The following is a 17,865-nucleotide window of genomic DNA, read 5'->3' as shown; positions in this document are numbered from 1 at the left end:
TTTTGCCTGTATGTATGTATGTATTGCACCATGTATGTGCCTGGTGACCAAGGAGGTTAGAAGAGGGCACTGGTTCCTGTTCTAGCTACCTTACATTCATCTCATTTAGTAGTTTGGGGTCCAGATTAGTTTGGGGAGGCACTCTTGCCTGGGGACATAACAAACAGTCCAATGTCTAGGCTACAAAAAACAACCAAAATATGTCTATATTAATCATTTTAACAAATAAATCCAGAGTGCCCTCAATAGAATTTCTGTCAGTTATGCACTTCATCCACCATACTTAAAGTTCGGGAACAATTTGGGATCAGGAAGATATGACACGAAGGAAACACTATGTAAAACTAAAAAGCTGCCCACCTGACTACACTTTATTATCCTTAAGAACCAAATAATAGCTGGGCATGGTGGTGCACGCCTTTAGTTCCTGAACTCGGGAGGCAGAGGCAGGCAGATCTCTGTGAGTTCAAGGCCAGCCTGGTCTACAGGACAGCCAGGACTGCACAGAGAAACCCTGTCTCAAAACCAAAACCAACAGAACCAAATGTTGTACAAGAGAAAAACTGAATAATCCAATTGGTTATTCATATAAGCTAAACCAAGGAATATCTTTCCCTTCTCAGTCACAAGGCAAACTCAATCAATGAGAAGCAAAATTCCTAACAACTTCAGTACTAATGCATGACATGGTGGTGAGTCAGGGCAGCAGAGGTGACTACGGTGCGGTGCCCTCTTTGAGAAGGTCCTTGTCAATTTCCCTCACTGTCCAGTTTCTGGTAGTTCAGTCAATCCACAAGTTCTTTCCCCTTGGCTTGGAGTGAAAAAAGTAACAGCCTCATGGTGACAGGTCCACTTAGGACCCAGAGGCTTGTGGTCCCCGGGCACTGAAGGTCCTCCGGACTATGACAGGCAGCCTGATGGATTATTCACAACCGACCTGGAGAATTTTGAAGTTGCGTGGGCCAGCTGAGCGTGAGGGGGACGCAGCCTACGCAGCCGCCTGCCGTACCGCGTGGGGACCGCCAGCCTCGGGACCTTCGCCTCGGGCCCACGCGCCCGCGCGGCACGCCCCCCTCTGTCCACCCTTCCACTCTTTCTTCCCGGTTTTCCGAACCCTCCGGTCGGCAGGGCCTCCCGGCTCGGAGCCGCCCTCGCGTGACGTAACCTAGGCGAGCCCCGCCCCTCCCGCGGCGTGACGTCATCACGCCGCGCGGCTGCCGAGCTTGGAGCCTGGAGTAGAACGGGGTCCGCTCCGCAGCGGCTGGTCCGGGCGGGCGGCGGCGGCGGCGGCGGCGGCGGCGGCGGCGGCGCTCCGGCTGCTGAGCCGCCTGAGAGCCCCCGCGCCCAGCCCCTCCTCCGCTCGGGCGGCCACGGAGCCCAGGTGAGTGGGTGCGGCCGTGACACCCGACCTTCCCCCTCTGCCCTCAGCCCGGGGCGCGGCCTTCCCCCCGCAGCCCTGGTGACCCCCCGGGTCGGGAGGAGACGCGGTGGGGCGCCGCAGGGTTAGCGCTGCCTTTCTCGGCTTCCCCGGAGCAGCACCTGCCTGCCCCGGGAGAAGGTTTCCCCTGGAAGGAAAGAATTCAGCCGAGAAACAGTTAAAGGAGAAGTTTATTTAACAAAGCAAAGCTACACACTCCAAAGATGGGAGTGGGCTTTCTCGGAAGGCAGGTGGGAGCAGCGCGCTGGGGTCTGTGTTGTGGGTTTTAAAGTTTTTTTTAAAAGAGAACTAAGGAGGTGCATGATATATTCATGCATGGAGGTAAGATGACACCCTTTCCCTCCCAAATTATAGTGGACCTCATGAAGGATATTCCTCCCCCCACCCCCGCCCCCAGTAATCTTGAAAAAAAAAAAATCAAGATGCCCGTGTCGAAACCTCAACACATTGTAATGAAGCCAGTCTTTTGAGGATGCAGACCCTTCTTTAACGTACCTGTTGGCAATTTGTTAAGTACTCCGGTGCCTTGGTTTCTCACACCAAGTGGGAATATCCCAAATACAGCTTCACGGATGCTCCGCAACAGGGGTGCCTGCCGACTATGGAAGGCTTAGTGCAGCATGGTTGGTTTCCTTGGTTCTGGCGTTAAGTTCCTGCTAACCAGGAGACACAGTTACCAAGATACAGATGCAGCATTCCACGATTACAGCATATCTATCTCCTTGCCTACCTACGTCGCTCTAATATTTGATGATGGTAAGCTTGGCGTTAGCAGGGAAGAACTCCATTATTTTTTCCTCTTAATTTTAGTCTTCTAGAATTTGATGCCCCTCCCTCCATTCAGAATGGAACCCCTCTATTCAGATATTAGCAGAAGTTCTAGAATATGCCATTTCTGAAAGGAGACAAATGTGCTCAGGCTTTGTGCTCGGAGAAAGGTTGTTAGCTTGAGGTTACTGTAAGTTTTGACACCAACCTTGAGTTCCGATCACAGGCTGAATTCTGTAGTAAGACACCAGGAAAATTTCATAATCTTACTGAGAATTCAGCAAATCCCTAGAGTTTCTTGCAGCTCACAATTGAAACTATGTTGACTAAAGGAAAGCTTTTAAACAGAAACCATTTACTTCAGAGAATCATCCCCTTGTTTTGTAAAATAGATGTTGCAGAGTTGTTGGCGGGAGGGTTGAGAGTGCTTTTGATGTAACTACACGAAAGATGAGAACTTAGAACCTCAGTTTTACTTTTCAGAAACTATGATTGTGAACTTTGGAAGAAGAGTTTCTTTTCTTGGTTCATTTCAGAAAGTTTTGCATCCCAAGTAAAAGATTGTTCTCATAACCACCTCCATCACATGCCCATAGCATGACTAAAGTCTGTCCACTCAGGAAATTATTTCTCACATTGCCTTTCAAATACATAATTATTCAGTGGATGCATACAAGTGAACTTTGCAATTCTGGCCGTTCTCTGATACCCAGGGGAATTGGCTTCAGGAATCCACAGATACAGAAATCTGAGTGTGCTGGTCTGTGGTTTGGTTTGGTTTTTTTGAGATGGAGTCCTGGCTGGCTTGGAACTCATTGTGTAGACTAGGGTGACCTCCAGCTTGCAGCAGTCGGTCTCTGTCTCCTGAGTGCTTGGATTCCAGGGGATGCACCACCACACCTGGCTCTGAAGGCATGTAGAATGACATGTATAGTATTTGCATATACTCCGTGAACATCCTCCCATGTACACCAAGGCAGTTCATACCTAAAACAATAAAGTTGTTTTATGCTGGTTAGTTTTGTGTCAGCGTGACACAAGTGTCATCTGAGAGGAAGGCACCTTAATCTACAGAAGATCAGGCTGCAGTCAGGCTGGTAGGGCATTTTCTTAATGAGCGATTGATGGGGGAGGGCTTAGCTCACTGTGCCACCCCTGGGCTGGCAGGTCCTGTGTTCTATAAGAAAGTAGACTGAGCCAGCTAGCTGGGTGGTGGTAGTGGAGGGAGAGGCAGGCAAATCTCTGTGAGTTCAAGGCCAGCCTGGTCTACAGAGTGAGTTCTAGGATAGCCAGGGCTGCACAGAGAAACCCTGTCTTGAAAAACCAAAAAAGAAAAAAAGAAAAGAAAGTAAATTGATCAAGTCATGAAGAACAAGCCAGTAAGCCACCCCTCCACGGCTTCTGTATCAGCTCCTATCTCCTGGAGTATCAGTTCCCACCTGGTTTGAGTTCCTACCTCTTCTTCCCTTGTGGACTGTGACTCAGTATATGTAAGCCAAATAAACCCTTTCCTCCCCAAATTGCTCTTTTTGTTTTTCGAGACAGAGTTTCTCTGTGTAACTCTGGCTGTTCTGGAACTCACTCTGTAAACTAGGCTGGCCTCGAACTCAAGAGATCAGCCTACCTCCCAAGTGCGGGGATTTAAAGGCATGTGCCACCACACATGACTCCCAAGTTGCTTTTTTGATCATGGTATTTTAACACAGCACTAGTAACCCTGACTAAGATAGTATTGTTTACGGAAAATAATAAAAGTCTGTACATGTTTAAAATCAATACTTTACTTTTTGAATCTTTTGATCCTTGCTTGGTTGAATGCAAACATGTAGAACTAGTAGAATTCAGAGGAAGAGGACATAACTTATTGAGGTTGGTGTTAGCTAGATTGTGATAGTGCCGCCAGTGTTGGGAATGCTCTGTACTCGTGGAAGTTTGTGTTTAAGGAAGCCCTTTTGTAGTTCCTTAATTTGTAAAGCTAATTGTGTGTTCAGTTTCCCACTTCAAATATGATCTCTTTTCTCTTGTAGCTGCATTGCCCAAGGATTCCTTTGTTCTTTCTTCCTAGTGCTTGATGGGCGGCATTATGGCCCCCAAAGACATAATGACAAATACTCACGCCAAGTCCATCCTCAACTCAATGAACTCTCTCAGGAAGAGCAACACCCTCTGCGATGTGACATTGAGAGTGGAGCAGAAGGACTTCCCTGCCCACCGGATTGTGCTGGCTGCCTGCAGTGACTATTTCTGTGCCATGTTCACTAGTGAGGTGAGTGCAAGTCACCGCTGCATAAGTGAAGTCACATAGGGAACCCTGTAGTTCTCTCATTTCAAGGAACAAAATAGCACATGTGGGTGACTTGGCTGGTCTGTCTGACCAGTCAGGTGAGTGACCCTTTCTTTCTTCACTGTTCGTTGTGTGTCTTCTGAAGGGGCTGCTCAGTCGGAGAAGATGATGTTTCCCAGCAGAAGACCATTCTTTGGTCAAGAGTGTAGGAGCTCTGCCCTGTTAGAACTTCTAAACAAGCTTTCATAATAAATAAATAAATAAATAAATAAATAAATAAATAAATAAATAATGAATAAATAAAAATAATAAACAAACAAACAAACAAACAAACAAACAAACAAACATAACTTGAAACCAGATATAATGGCCCACACTTATAATCCCAACACTTGGGAAGCAGAAGGATCATCATAAATTTGAGGCCAGTGTGAGCTACAGAATAATACCCATCTCAAAAACAAAACAAAAACACTTAGCAATAAAAAAAATAGTTTGGTAAACTAGTGAATTTGTATAATGTGTTAGTTAAATAAGATGTGTAATGGCTTTCTCTTTTAAATTACCAATAATCGTAGGAAATGAGTATTCCTTCCACCAATGTAGATTTCAAATGAGGAGAAGAGGGGAGTTTAATGAATGCCTATGCAGTATTAAGTTAGCTGGGTGTGGTCACACATGCCTGTAATGCCAGCATTGGGAGGTGGAAACAGAAAGATCAGGAGTTCAAGGCTGGCCTCATGGTGAGACTCTGTCTCATAAAAACTAAAATAAGGGCAGGGGATCTAGTTTAATTGATCAAGTGCTTGCCCAGCATACAGAAAGCTACAAGTTCAAGACCATCCTTGCCTACATACAGAGTTTTAGGCCATTCTAGGCTATATGAGACATTTTCTCCAAAAACAAAATCAATTAAAACAAAACAAAACAAAACAGGGCTAGCAAGGTGGTTCAGCAAGTAAAGACACTTTCCACCAGACCTGATGAACCCAATTTCAATTCCTGGGACCCACATGCTGGAAGGAGAAAACCAACTCTGGCCTCTGTGTGTGTGTGTGTGTGTGTGTGTGTGTGTGTCTATATGTCTATGTACATTTGAGATGGCTAGGCCTGTAAAGGAGCCACATGTGACACATGAGTTTGGTCCGCAGAACTCACATAAAGGTAGAAGGAAAGAACCCACTAGCCTCTACCTCTACCCATGCAGGGCATGTGAGTCGTGAAAGAATATAAAGCTAATTGGTTTTCTAGTTTTAACTATGTCATGGATTTTTCTTTCTGTGTGGTGAAATAGTGAGTCAAAATGTATAAAGCCCTAAGGGAAGTGCCACGGCTTCAGATGGCCGTCCTGACTGTCTGGAAGCTCACTGAGAGAGAGAGAATTGGGGAGCAGGCAAGTGTATGAGTGACTCGTCTAGCTGTGTGATACTTTTGTTTGTGAGCTCATTCCAATAAAGTGTTTTTAAGTTTCTACCAAGTAAAAATAAAAATATTTGAACAAGTCTTTATAAATATTTTAAGTTTAAGATATATGAATAATTATTATGTATTTAAACTTAGACATAAATTATTTCATTATGCTGACTTTTTAGGTTTTTGTTTGTTTTTAAGATTTAAAAAAAAATTGGGGGCTGGAGAGATGGCTCAGTGGTTAAGAGCACTGGCTGCTCTTCCAGAGGACCTGGGTTCAGTTCCCAGCACTCACATGGCAGCTCACAACAGTCTGTAACTCCAGTTCGAGGGGATCCGATACCCTCACACAGAATATATACGGGCAAAACACCACTGAATTTTATGTGCATCATATTCAGGCTGGTGTCCTTAGAGTCCAGAGGATGTCTGATCCCCTGGAACTAGAGTTACAGTGGTGTGAGCCATCTGATGCAGTGCTTCAGGAACAGTGAGCACTTTTAACCATCTCCAGCCCTCTGGTTGGGTGTGTGTGCTTCTGTCTTTGAGACAGAATCTCACTATATGGCCCAAGTTGGTTGGAAATACTCCATCTTTCTGCCCCAGCCTCCTCAAGTACAGAGATTATAGGTGTGGGCCACCCATGCCTGGCTATGATAAGACTCTTTAGAAAGCATCTCTAACCACCAGTATTTTCTTTAGTTAGTACCCGTCACCGTAGTGAAGAAGTAGTCGCTAGAACCAGATAGGAGCGGAAGTATGATAATAATAACTACATTTATGGGTCCGGGTACAGTGCCAAGTTCATCATTCACCCTGGGAGTAAATATGATGTTTCATTTTACAGATGAAGAGGGGTCTCAATAAATGTCTTGCCCAAGGTCACAGAGCTTTGGAATGCTGCATGCAGATGGGCTCTGCCTCTGCAGCTTGTGACTATAAAGCCTAGTTCTGAACTCCTTTGCTCAGTCATAAGGCTGGTAGGTGAATAGAAAGCTCTCAGGTCATTCTGGCTAATCCAGGCTAATTTAAAAAACTGTCTTGAATAATACAACAGCACAGATCTCTAGCCTATACTGCTCTCCATGATGTCTGCCCCCAGAGCATTGGCATTTAGCTGGGTGGGTAAGGGGTGTTCACAAGTGCTGAGCATGAAATGGGCTACGACTGCCAGCTACTAATTTGTCTGTCCTGTTTGCTGCCATCTTGCAGAAAGTCTGTCTGCACTGTTTTTTTCAACACTGAGAAATTTGTAGTCTTGGAAAATAACTCATTTCTTCTCATACACAATTCTTTCTTTGTTTTAAACAAGGCTTCTCTGTGCCTGTCCTAGAACTCCTGTAGACCAGGCTGGCCTTGAACTTGGAGATGTGCCTCCCTCTACCTGGTATTAAAGACAACATGTATCACTAATGATTTTTTTTTCTTTATGTATGGGATTGGTTTTGTAAAGAATTTTTTTGTTACTCTCTGGGCTGATGGAGAATTCAAAGATGATAAAGCCGTTTAATTACTAATGGAAGTACATAGAGTGTTGTAGTAGGAGTTAGTGGTGTGTGAGAACACACGGGTGTGAGTGTGCTCACCCTTGTGAGGCCATTGCCACTTGTCCTCCTTAGTAACTCTCCACCTTACTTTTTCAGACAGGGTCTCTCACTGAGCTCTCTGCTGCTTGGTTGACAAGTGAGTCGTGGGATCTGCCGGTCTCTGCCCTAAGGCTCTGAGGTCACAGGTGCCTTTTCAAAATTTTGAAAAACCACCAAACAGCTGAGTTGTGCTCTAATAGGCTGATTTTTGATTTTTTTTTTCCGGTTTTTCAAGGTAGGGTTTTTCTGTGTAACAGCCCTGGCTGCCCTGGAACTCACTCTGCAGACCAGGCTGGCCTCAAACGCAGAGATCTGCCTGCCTCTGCCTCCTGAGTGCTGGGATTAAAGGCCTGTGCCACCACCGCCCGACTTGCATGCTTTTGATAAAGGATGTCACATCCAGCCTAGAGCATCTCTAGCTCACTGCAGTTCTGTTGCCCCTCCCCCAGGCTCAAACAGTTAACAGAAGAGCCCCTTACAGTGGTCTGCATGCCCCTTTTCCATCCTGATGGGCTCTGAGGGCAGATGAGAGGAATGTGGTAATCTCGGAGGAGGTTGTAGCTACAAACCTCAGAGTCCTGTTTCTATTTTATCCACACATGGTGGCAAACGCTTGTAATCTCAGCCCTCAGAAGTCTGGGGCAAGAGGGTGGTTACAAGTTCAAGGGCAGCTTGGGCTGCACACTGAAAACCAGGCCAGCCACAGCGACTTAGCATATGGGTGGTAGGCAGGAGAAGAGAGATAATGTTTTATCATCAAGGCACATGGACACTAGTGGTAGCTTTATGAAACTTTTGTATTCTGTTCTCTAAGACATCTATGTTAGTTTTAATATGGAATCAGGTTGTTAATTAGTCTCTAAAATATTTGATATTCCACTCTTCACTCCTAGGGATACAGTCAACTGCTCACTCTATTTGCAGATTTACAAATATATGCCATACTTGCTATAAATAAATCAAATAAAATAGATGATTTAAACATTTTTAAAAAAGATTTATTTATTTATTATGTATACAACATTCTGCCTCCATGTATGCCTGCAGGCCAGAAAAGGGAGCCAGATCTCATTATAGTTGGCTGTGAGTCACCATGTGGTTGCTGGGAATTGAACTCAGGACCTCTGGAAGAGCAGCCAGTGCTCTTAACCTCTGAGCCATCTCTCCAGCCCCCTGATTTAAACATTTTTATAAAATTATTTTATGAGTGTTTTGCCTACATGTATGACTGTGCTTTATGTGTGTGCCTGTTGCCTGTGGAGGTCAGAAAATGACGTCAGTCCACTGAAACTGGTGTTAGGGATGAGTGTGAGATGCCATGTGTGCTGGGAATTGAACCCAGGTCCTCTGGAAGAGCAGCCACTAGTACCCTTAACCACTAAGCTAGCTCTCCAGCCCCAGACTATTGTTTTTAAAAGATGTGTATTTAATTAGTACCAGCATTCCTTTAAGCTCTTAGGCTTAGATTGTGGAATTAAAAGTACCATTCTTGTCTGCCTCATGACTTTTCAGCTTTCAGAGAAGGGGAAGCCATATGTTGACATTCAAGGTTTAACTGCTTCTACTATGGAAATTCTGTTGGACTTTGTATACACAGAAACAGTACACGTGACAGTGGAGAATGTTCAAGAACTGCTCCCTGCAGCCTGTCTACTTCAGCTGAAAGGTACAGTTGATAAAAGGTGTCCTTGTTCATGACTCATTAGCCCTGGAAGTGTTTTTCATTGATGTAACATTAATCAAGAGACTTTCAGAGACCTGTCTAGAAGCATGACTTTTGAATCTTTGAGCATGAAAGATCAGATGTATTTAAGAGCAGTGCAGAAGAATCTCTCCAGATATGAATATTTGGCTCTTGTAAAAGAAAATGTTTAAACTCTTTCTGCTTTTGACAATATGGAAGAGCCAGGTGTGGTGGCTAACAGTAGTAATCCCAGCACTTAGGAACTGAGACAGGAGGATTGTGTGAGTTTTAAGCCAATTTAGTCTATAAAATGAGACTATGTCTTAAAACCAAACCAAAGGACTGAAGAGATGCCTCAGTGGTTAAGAGCGTGGGCTGCTCTTCAGGACAACCTGTGTTTGAGTCCCAGCACCCAGTTGGTGCTGTACAACTATTTGTAACTCCATTCCAGGGAATCTGGTGCCCTCTTGTGGGCACCAGGCGTGAAAATGGTACACAGATACACATGCAGGCAAAGCACCCATACACATAGGATAGTTAAACCAAACAAACAAAACAGAAGAATGGAAAATACAGGAATTTCCTTAATATATACATACATACATGCATACCTACATAGTGCTTATGTAAGACTTGCCCAAAAACTAATAGCATTCATTGCCTGGAGAGATACTGTTTACCTTGTCATTAGATGGCTGTGGGCATGGAGAGGCTAAGAGGACTTGTCATTATAAACCTTATTATATATTTAAGTCTTGGAATCATGTAAAATATCTTTTTAAAAAATTTATTTAGGTTTATTTTTATTAATTTTTTTTTACGTGAGTAATTGTTATGCTTGAAAGTATGACCTTTGGTGGCCACAGAGATCAGAAGAGGGAGTCAGATCCCCTGGAATTGGAGTCACAAGCAATTGTGAGCTGTGTTCTGGATGCTGGGAACGAACCTAGATTTCTTTAAGAGTGACAAGGGCGGTGGTGACCCATGCCTTTGATCCCAGCACTCGGGAGGCAGAGGCAGGCAGATCTCTGTGAGTTCGAGGCCAGCCTGGGCTACAGAGTGATATCCAGGACAGGCTCCAAAACTACCCTGTCTTGAAAAAACAAACCACAAAAAAAAAGAGTGACAGGTGCTTTTAATGGCTGAGCCATCTCTCCAGTACCCTTGTTTGGTTTTGCTTTTGTTTTTGTTTTTGTTTTTTTTGGTTTTTCAAGACAGGGTTTCTCTGTGTAGCTTTGCGCCTTTCCTGAGACTCACTTGGTAGTCCAGGCTGGCCTCGAACTCACAGAGATCTGCCTGGCTCTGCATCCCGAGTGCTGGGATTAAAGGTGTGCGCCACCACCGCCCAGCTGCTTTTGGTTTTTGAGACAGGGTTTAACTGTGTAACTGTGGATGTCCAGGAACTCGCTGGCCAGGCTGGCCTTGAACTCAAGCATATCCACCTGCCTCTTCCTCCTGAGCACTGGAATTAGAGATGTGCACCACCATGTCTTTTTTTTTTTTTTTTTTTAAAGATTTATTTATTTATTATGTATACAGTGTTCTGTCTGCATGTATCCCTGAAGGCCAGAAGAGGGCAACAGATCTCATTACAGATGGTTGTGAGTCACCATGTGGTTGCTGGGAATTGAACTCAGGACCTTTGGAAGAGCAGTCAGTGCTCTTAACCTCTGAGCCATCTCTCCAGCCCCACCACCATGTCTTACAGAGTTATAAAATTAAGAATTAAGTTTATGCAAGATGCAGTGGCACACGCATTTAATCCCAGCACTCAGGAGAGAGATACAGACAGATAATTGTGAGTTTGAGTCCAGTCTGATCTATATCATGTGCTCCAGGCCAGCAAGGACTACATAGTAAGACCTTGCCTCAAAACACAAAACAAAAAAGCATTGAGTTCATGCACTGCACATTCTTTTTTCCAGTGCCAGGGATTGAACCCAGGGCTTTGTGCATGCTGAGACACTCCACTAGCAGAGCTGCTTTTCTGTTAAGCTACATCCCAAGTTTCTATACTGAATTCTCTAGTTAGAGAATTGTGGGATGGTTTTCCTTCACTGGAGGACTTGTTTGTCTGTTTGCTTATTGAGACAGAGTTTCTCTATGTAACACCCCTGGCTGTCTTGGAACTCAGTTTGTAGACCAGGCTGGCTTCTAACTCACAGAGATCCACATGCCTCTGCCTCCCATGTGCTGGGATTAAAGTGTGTGCCACCACACCCAGCCTCACTGGAGTTTTAAAGTAAGTTTGGTATAGGGATTAGAGAGATGGATGGCTCAGTGGTTAAGAGCTCTTATCTTCTAGAGAACCTGGATTCGATTCCCAGCATTCACATGGTGACTTGCAACTGCCCGTAGCTCCAGTTTTAAGGGATCTGTCTGACAAGTATCTCCTTGGGCACCGCATTGCCATGGTTCATTTATATACATGCAGACCTAGTACTTATACACATAAAATAAAACTAAGTAAATCTTAAAACAAACAAACAAAAAACTTTATATGGAGGAGAAAATCAGAAAATTGTAAATTAGGTACTGTTTTTAGATTGGTTCCAGTAGCTAAGAATTTACAGCTTCTGATGGTGTGAGTGTCCTTGAAACTAGGTCAGACTTGCTACACTCATTTTAAAGATGAAGCAGAAGCAGAGATAAAGGACTTTTAAAAGTGACATAGTACATAAGACAGAGATAAATTGAATGCCTTGACCATAAATTTTCTAATTTGTGTGTTAAGGTGTGGAGCCAGTGTTCTGATAGATAACATGTAAGAAGATATTAAAATCCAAGACTGTAAGACCCCTTCACAGTTGGCAAAGTATGCTGAAGTCTGCTCACTGCCTGTGTTTGTCCTAGGTGTGAAACAAGCCTGCTGTGAGTTCTTAGAAAGTCAGTTGGACCCTTCTAATTGCCTGGGTATCAGGGATTTTGCTGAAACTCACAATTGCGTTGACCTGATGCAAGCAGCTGAGGTTTTTAGCCAGAAGCATTTTCCTGAAGTGGTGCAGCATGAAGAGTTCATTCTCCTGAGTCAAGGAGAGGTGGAGAAGCTAATCAAGTGCGATGAAATCCAGGTACAGCTTTGGCTTGCTGTCATGGTGGCTTTAAAACTGGGCCATTACACATTACAGAGTTGGATGGAGAGACCATACCATGTCCATATTATTATTACTCCACATTGTGGAGTGACCATACCATGTCCATATTATTATTACTCCACATTGTGGAGTGACCATACTGTGTCCATATGATTATTACTCCACATTGTGGAGTGACCATATTATGTCCATATTATTATTACTCCACATTGTGGAGTGTCCATACTATGTCCATATTGATTATTACTCCAAATTGTGGAGTGACCGTATTATATCCATATTATTATTATTACTCCATGTTGTGGAGTGTCCATATTATGTCCATATTGTTATTATTACTCCAAATTGTGGAGTGTCCATATTATTATTATTACTCCATGTTGTGGAGTGTCCATATTATGTCCATATTGTTATTATTACTCCAAATTGTGGAGTGTCCATATTATGTCCATATTATTATTATTACTCCAAATTGTGGAGTGTCCATATTATGTCCATATTGTTATTATTACTCCATATTGTGGACTGTCCATATTATGTCCATATTGTTATTACTCCATATTATGGAGTGTCCATATTATTGTTACTCCATATTATGTAGTGTCCATATTATGGCTTCATAATCAAATACCCAGATTGGTGCCAAAGGTTTTAATTTATTTGCATATTTATGAAGGAAAAAAATCTGCCCCTTTATCAAATATATTCATTCCAGTGGTAAACAAATAAGCAGAAATTGGAAATTAGGTAAATTTCTATGCAATACTATACCCACTGGCTGTGTAGTAGTGTGTGTTTGTTGTATATAGGTATAGTTAGGCTGAAAATGGGAGTGAGGAATCCAGTAGAGGGCTGATCTGTCTTTGAAGCCTGTAGCTTAAATCTCCAGTGGACTAGATCTTTAGTTAGGAGCTTCTAGAGAGATACTCAGAGTCAGGTCCAGTGTCATATGTACCTGTTGAGTTCATTTCTCCACTGAAATATATTACCAAGCTTCTGTTCCTGGGTTTAGATGAGACACATTAGAAAGTATCAGGATTGGTTTAATACTTTTATATGCTGTAGGACAGTTTACTACTTAAAGAAATTCCATGGCCAATCCAGCCAGGCATGCTTTTTCATACCTGTAATCCCAGTACTCAAGAGGCTGCTGAGGCAGGAAGATCATGAGCTTGCCTTGGCAACATAGTGAGACCTTGTCTCCAAAAAAAAAAAAAAAAAGAAAGAAAGAAAAAGAAAAGAAAAAAGAAAAAGCACCATAGGAGAAAAGAAATTCTGTGATATACTTTGTGAATCAAATGGTCACTGTCCCGATTGGCTAGAAAATGGATTTTTATGTTATAAAATAGAAGATTTTAAGTACACTGTTACTGAATTTTAGCCAACCTTTCTTTAACAACTGTTGTAAGACAAAACCACTGAGACCATGTTGGCAAATTGTTTGCACCTAGAGGGAGTTTATTCCCCAGCTTGACTTTCCTGTCAGCCTAGAGAGACACTCTTAGAGATGCTGCTGAGTCAAAAATGTGCTGGTCTTGTTCTTCTGATGGTGCTGCACTTGTATCCTTGTTCAGATGGTGAGAGGCATGGCCACTAAATGTATTCTTCACATTTAGGAGCCAGTAGTTAGCTAGAAAATTATGACTCTCTTTTTAAAATTTTATTTTAAATAGAGCCAGGATTCAAGTCCAGGCAGTCAGCTAGATGTGATGCCACACATCTATAACTCTGCTGTTCGGGAGGCAGAGCTGGGAAGTTCAAAGCTATGCTGGACTACAGAAGAAACTGTCTCAAGAAACCAACAAAAGAAAAGGAAAGGAAAAAATTTAAAAGCTGGGTGTGGTGTGTTGGACCTTTATTTCCAGCCCTTAGGAGTGGAGGAAGAGAATCAGTTAAAAACCTTCCTTTGCCAATAGTGAGTATCAGGCTAGCCTGGGCTACATGAGACCCTTTCCTAACAACACCCAAAATAGGCCATGTGTTCTCAAGGCCCTTCTTTTCCCCCCACTGAGGTGTGAGCTCACCACCAGGTGCCCAGTTTGCTTCCAGTTGTCCTCATCAGGAGATTAGCACAAACATCAGTCATTTGGGACCTCTTGTAGAATCTGGATAAAATAAGATGGAACAGAAGAGCAGATAGCTGACCATAATCAGGCCAGTATGAAAAACAACTTAAGCATTCTTTTATGTAGTTTTCCTTCCACGTATATTAGGACAGGCTTTTGTTTTTTTCTGGAATGACAACAGAAGTTTTTTTTTTCCTGTTCTATAAACCAGCCCCAAATTGGAACCAGATGTCTTGACTTCCACTTGCTAAAAAGCACTTCCTCTTATTAAATAAAACAGTAGCACCAGGTATGGTGCTGCTAGTCTGTAATTCCGTAACTGACAGTGGGAACGGTGGTATCACGAGGTTCAGGGATTCAAGGTTGTTCTTGGTTCCAAACCGGTCTGGGTTCTTGGACTTCTCAAAAAAAAAAAGAGTATGCAGCAAACTAACAGTGCTTAAAACAGTGGAAACAGTGTATCATAGTGCCTAAAACAGCCTGGGCTTTACAGTGAGACTTAGAACATTTGTGATGTGTTACCTGCTGGTCAGCCTTTCTTTTCCTCTTCTATAAAATGTCGGTAATGTTAGCACTTCCTACATTGGACTGTCTGTCTCAAGCATTAAATGACGGTGCCTTGTCTGACACAGTAGAAAAATCTTTGTGAAGAATACTTATTTTTCCCCGTTATGAATCATTAACTTCTCTGCACATTGAGTAGTTTCTCTGCAATTTTAATTTACTTGTTTTTAAACAAAAGACAATTTTCTTAATAATGGCTATCCTGCATCCTCCCCAGCTTCCGTCAGTAAGATGGATTGCCTTGATCTTCCACGTACTTATCCAGAATTGCCACAGCCGGAGTCTAGCCTATTGTACCAGAGAAGACTTGAACTCATCTTCGACCTCCTAGCCCTTCTGAGTGTTCTCCCCATGTCATCACAGCAGTTTTTTGTTGGTTTTTTTTGTTTTGTTTTGTTTTGTTTTGTTTAGATTTATTATGTATACAGTATTCTGTCTGCAGGCCAGAAGAGGGCACCATTTCTCATTACAGATGGTTGTGAGCCACCATGTGGCTGCTGGGAATTGAACTCAGGACCTCAGGAAGAGCAGCCAGTGCTCTTAAACGCTGAGCCATCTCTCCAGCCCAGCAGTTTTTTTTGTTTTTGTTTGTGTTTGTTTTACAAACATCTCTGTTACCGCCCTGCTGGACACAGGACAGCAGTATCAAATGATGACCAGCAGTCCGGTGCTTTCCTCCACCTCGGTCACCACCCTTCTTCCTGTCATCAGACGAGACAGCTAAAATGTCCCCAAGTGCCAGTTCTTTGTGCTCTGTTCAGTGCTGTCCATTAGAAAATTCTTTCAAGATGGATTGAATTCCCTTGTCTAGTCTGATATCCACTGGACATGGTTGTTGGGCTTTGGGACGTAGCTAGTACAGCTAAGATGCTGGACTCCATTTATTTTAGTTAAATGCAAATGCCACTCCTGTGTTAGACAGGACAGCTGGTCCAGAGCTTCTGGGTGCACTTTTTTTTTAGAGTGCTCTTGGGGATTTTGAGATAAAATCTTAGTCTACATCTCTAGCTGGACCTGAACTCACTACGTAGCAACCCTCCTGCCTCAGCCTTCTAAGTGCTGGGATTATCAGTGTGTGCTGCCACTTCTGGCCCTTTGAGTACTCTTCTTTTTTTTTTTTTTTTTTTGAGTACTCTTTTTTATTCTTCCTGGATATTTGCTACTTGTTTACCAGATTTCAGCTTACTACTTCAGGGAGATTTTCCTGACTTATCAGCCTGTTTAATAAAAAAATAAAAAATAGCCTTTTACTCAGCCTATTTAACTTTGGCACAGTTGGCTGCATCTTAATCTGATGTTATTTCAGCCAGCAATTGCAATTCCTGGCAGTTGCTTCCCTGGCAGTGCCTGGCTGCTGAGGCCCCAGCCTGGTGGGAATTCTGTTCCTGCAGATACCAGCTCTGTTGCTGCCGCTAAAGGTAGCTTTACCTGAATCTCTATCATACTATTTATAAATAAGACTAGAGATTTGAAGGCTAGGATCAAAACCTGCTAGCCCAGAGAGGCTGAGTAGCAACAGCTAACCTTCTCTCCTTACTGAAGTCTTCCCAAAAGAGAATGTCCTTCTGCTCCACCAAAACAAAAAAGAAGTCATGCCACTCCAAATCCCTCCCTACTACTTCTGGTGTGTGTCTCTCTCTCTTCCAGATGCCCTCTGATGCTCTATGATTACTTTCTGCTAACTAGTTGCTAACTCAGCCTCCTGACCCAAGATTAATTTTATTTAACACAAATGCAAACTCTGGGTTCACCGTGTGATTAAATAGACCCCAACATTTCCCCCTTTTTTTCTAAATAAAAAGGAAAGGTTTTAATTCTGGCACAGTAAAACTATGTGCAATAATAACAATTATCAAGTAAGGATTACATTCCCAATGTCTAGTCCATTTGTATGTGGCAAGTTTAGAAAAACCAATCTATCCTATCTTAGTGAGTCCAGAGTTTGGTGCCTAATTCACTTTCTATCCTAACCCCAAACTATCTTTTTAGACCTTAAAACATTTTCTTAGATAAATAATTTAAGCTTTTATGTTTCTCAGCCTTATACAGTTTATACTTCTTTTGTGAGTTTCTTTTCTAAATTTGGTAACAAGGAAAACTGTAACTATAGCCATCTTGTCTTCAACTCCATCAGAGACATGAGAAGGGTCTAATATTACCTGAGTAAACAGGAAGTAAAGAGCAGACAACTTCAAAAACTGTAGAAAGGACAGAAGCAGCTGACTGCCTGGACAGCCATCCAAGGTTCCTCTGCAACACTGGGGTGTCCATCTTCAGCCTATAGGCCTAGAATATCTGACAGACTTTTCTGTGAAGCAGGAATTTTGAAGAACTGTCCTACCTTGTCTTGGCAAAGTTTGGCAGTCACCTTCTTTTGTGTCCTGCTTGTCCAATTTAGACAGTATATTGTCAGCAGTCAAGGCAAGGGCAATTTCTTGCCCAATGCTAACTTTGCCACAATAAAAGTTAACTCCATATGGAGATGCTTCAATGCCCATCATCCTTTTTTGAAATAAATTGATGCTACCAGAAGCAGACATGTCTCACTGTCATGAAAAGCCTTAGGTTTTAAAAACATCTTAAATGCCATATATTCTATAGGTCTCTGGAGTGTTTGAAGACCACGTGTCTATCTAAAAATGTATCTGTGTTTAACCTTGAAAAAATACCTAACATAACTACAAGTTTGATCATTATAGATGACTACTAAACTGTATTTCTTAATTACACATTTTTAAACGAGCTGCATAGGTAAAATACCTTAAATAAGAATCAAAACATATATACAGTGTAACAAAAATAACCTTCAGTTTGTATCAATATACAAAAATACCTTAAATAAGAGTAGGAACATGTATAGAGTGTGTTCTGACAAAATTAACCTTAAATTTGTATCATTACACAAAATCCATACCAATGTAAAATACTTGAGATTAATAGTTGCTCTTTAGTTTAAAGTGGATTCAATAA

General features: G+C 42.6%; 1 protein-coding gene across 2 annotated transcripts in view; it reads left to right on the top strand.

The window, feature by feature from the left end:
- The first annotated feature begins 1,282 nt into the window (after window positions 1–1,282).
- Window positions 1,283–17,865, top strand: part of Klhl12 (kelch like family member 12) — a 37,164-nt gene continuing 20,581 nt past the window's right edge. Inside the window, exons 1-4 of one of the 2 annotated variants that reach the window (XM_059280889.1) lie at window positions 1,283–1,381; window positions 4,234–4,472; window positions 8,999–9,152; window positions 12,024–12,241. In XM_059280889.1, coding sequence (XP_059136872.1) covers window positions 4,278–4,472; window positions 8,999–9,152; window positions 12,024–12,241 — 567 coding nt within the window. In that variant the 5' untranslated portion in view covers window positions 1,283–1,381; window positions 4,234–4,277. The remainder of the gene's footprint in view (window positions 1,382–4,233; window positions 4,473–8,998; window positions 9,153–12,023; window positions 12,242–17,865) is intronic. The other variant, XM_059280890.1, reaches the window with a different exon arrangement.

This window comes from Peromyscus eremicus, chromosome 15 (genome assembly GCF_949786415.1).
Source record: "Peromyscus eremicus chromosome 15, PerEre_H2_v1, whole genome shotgun sequence".
Lineage (NCBI taxonomy): Eukaryota > Metazoa > Chordata > Mammalia > Rodentia > Cricetidae > Peromyscus > Peromyscus eremicus.
This window is presented reverse-complemented; position numbering and strand designations above follow the sequence as displayed.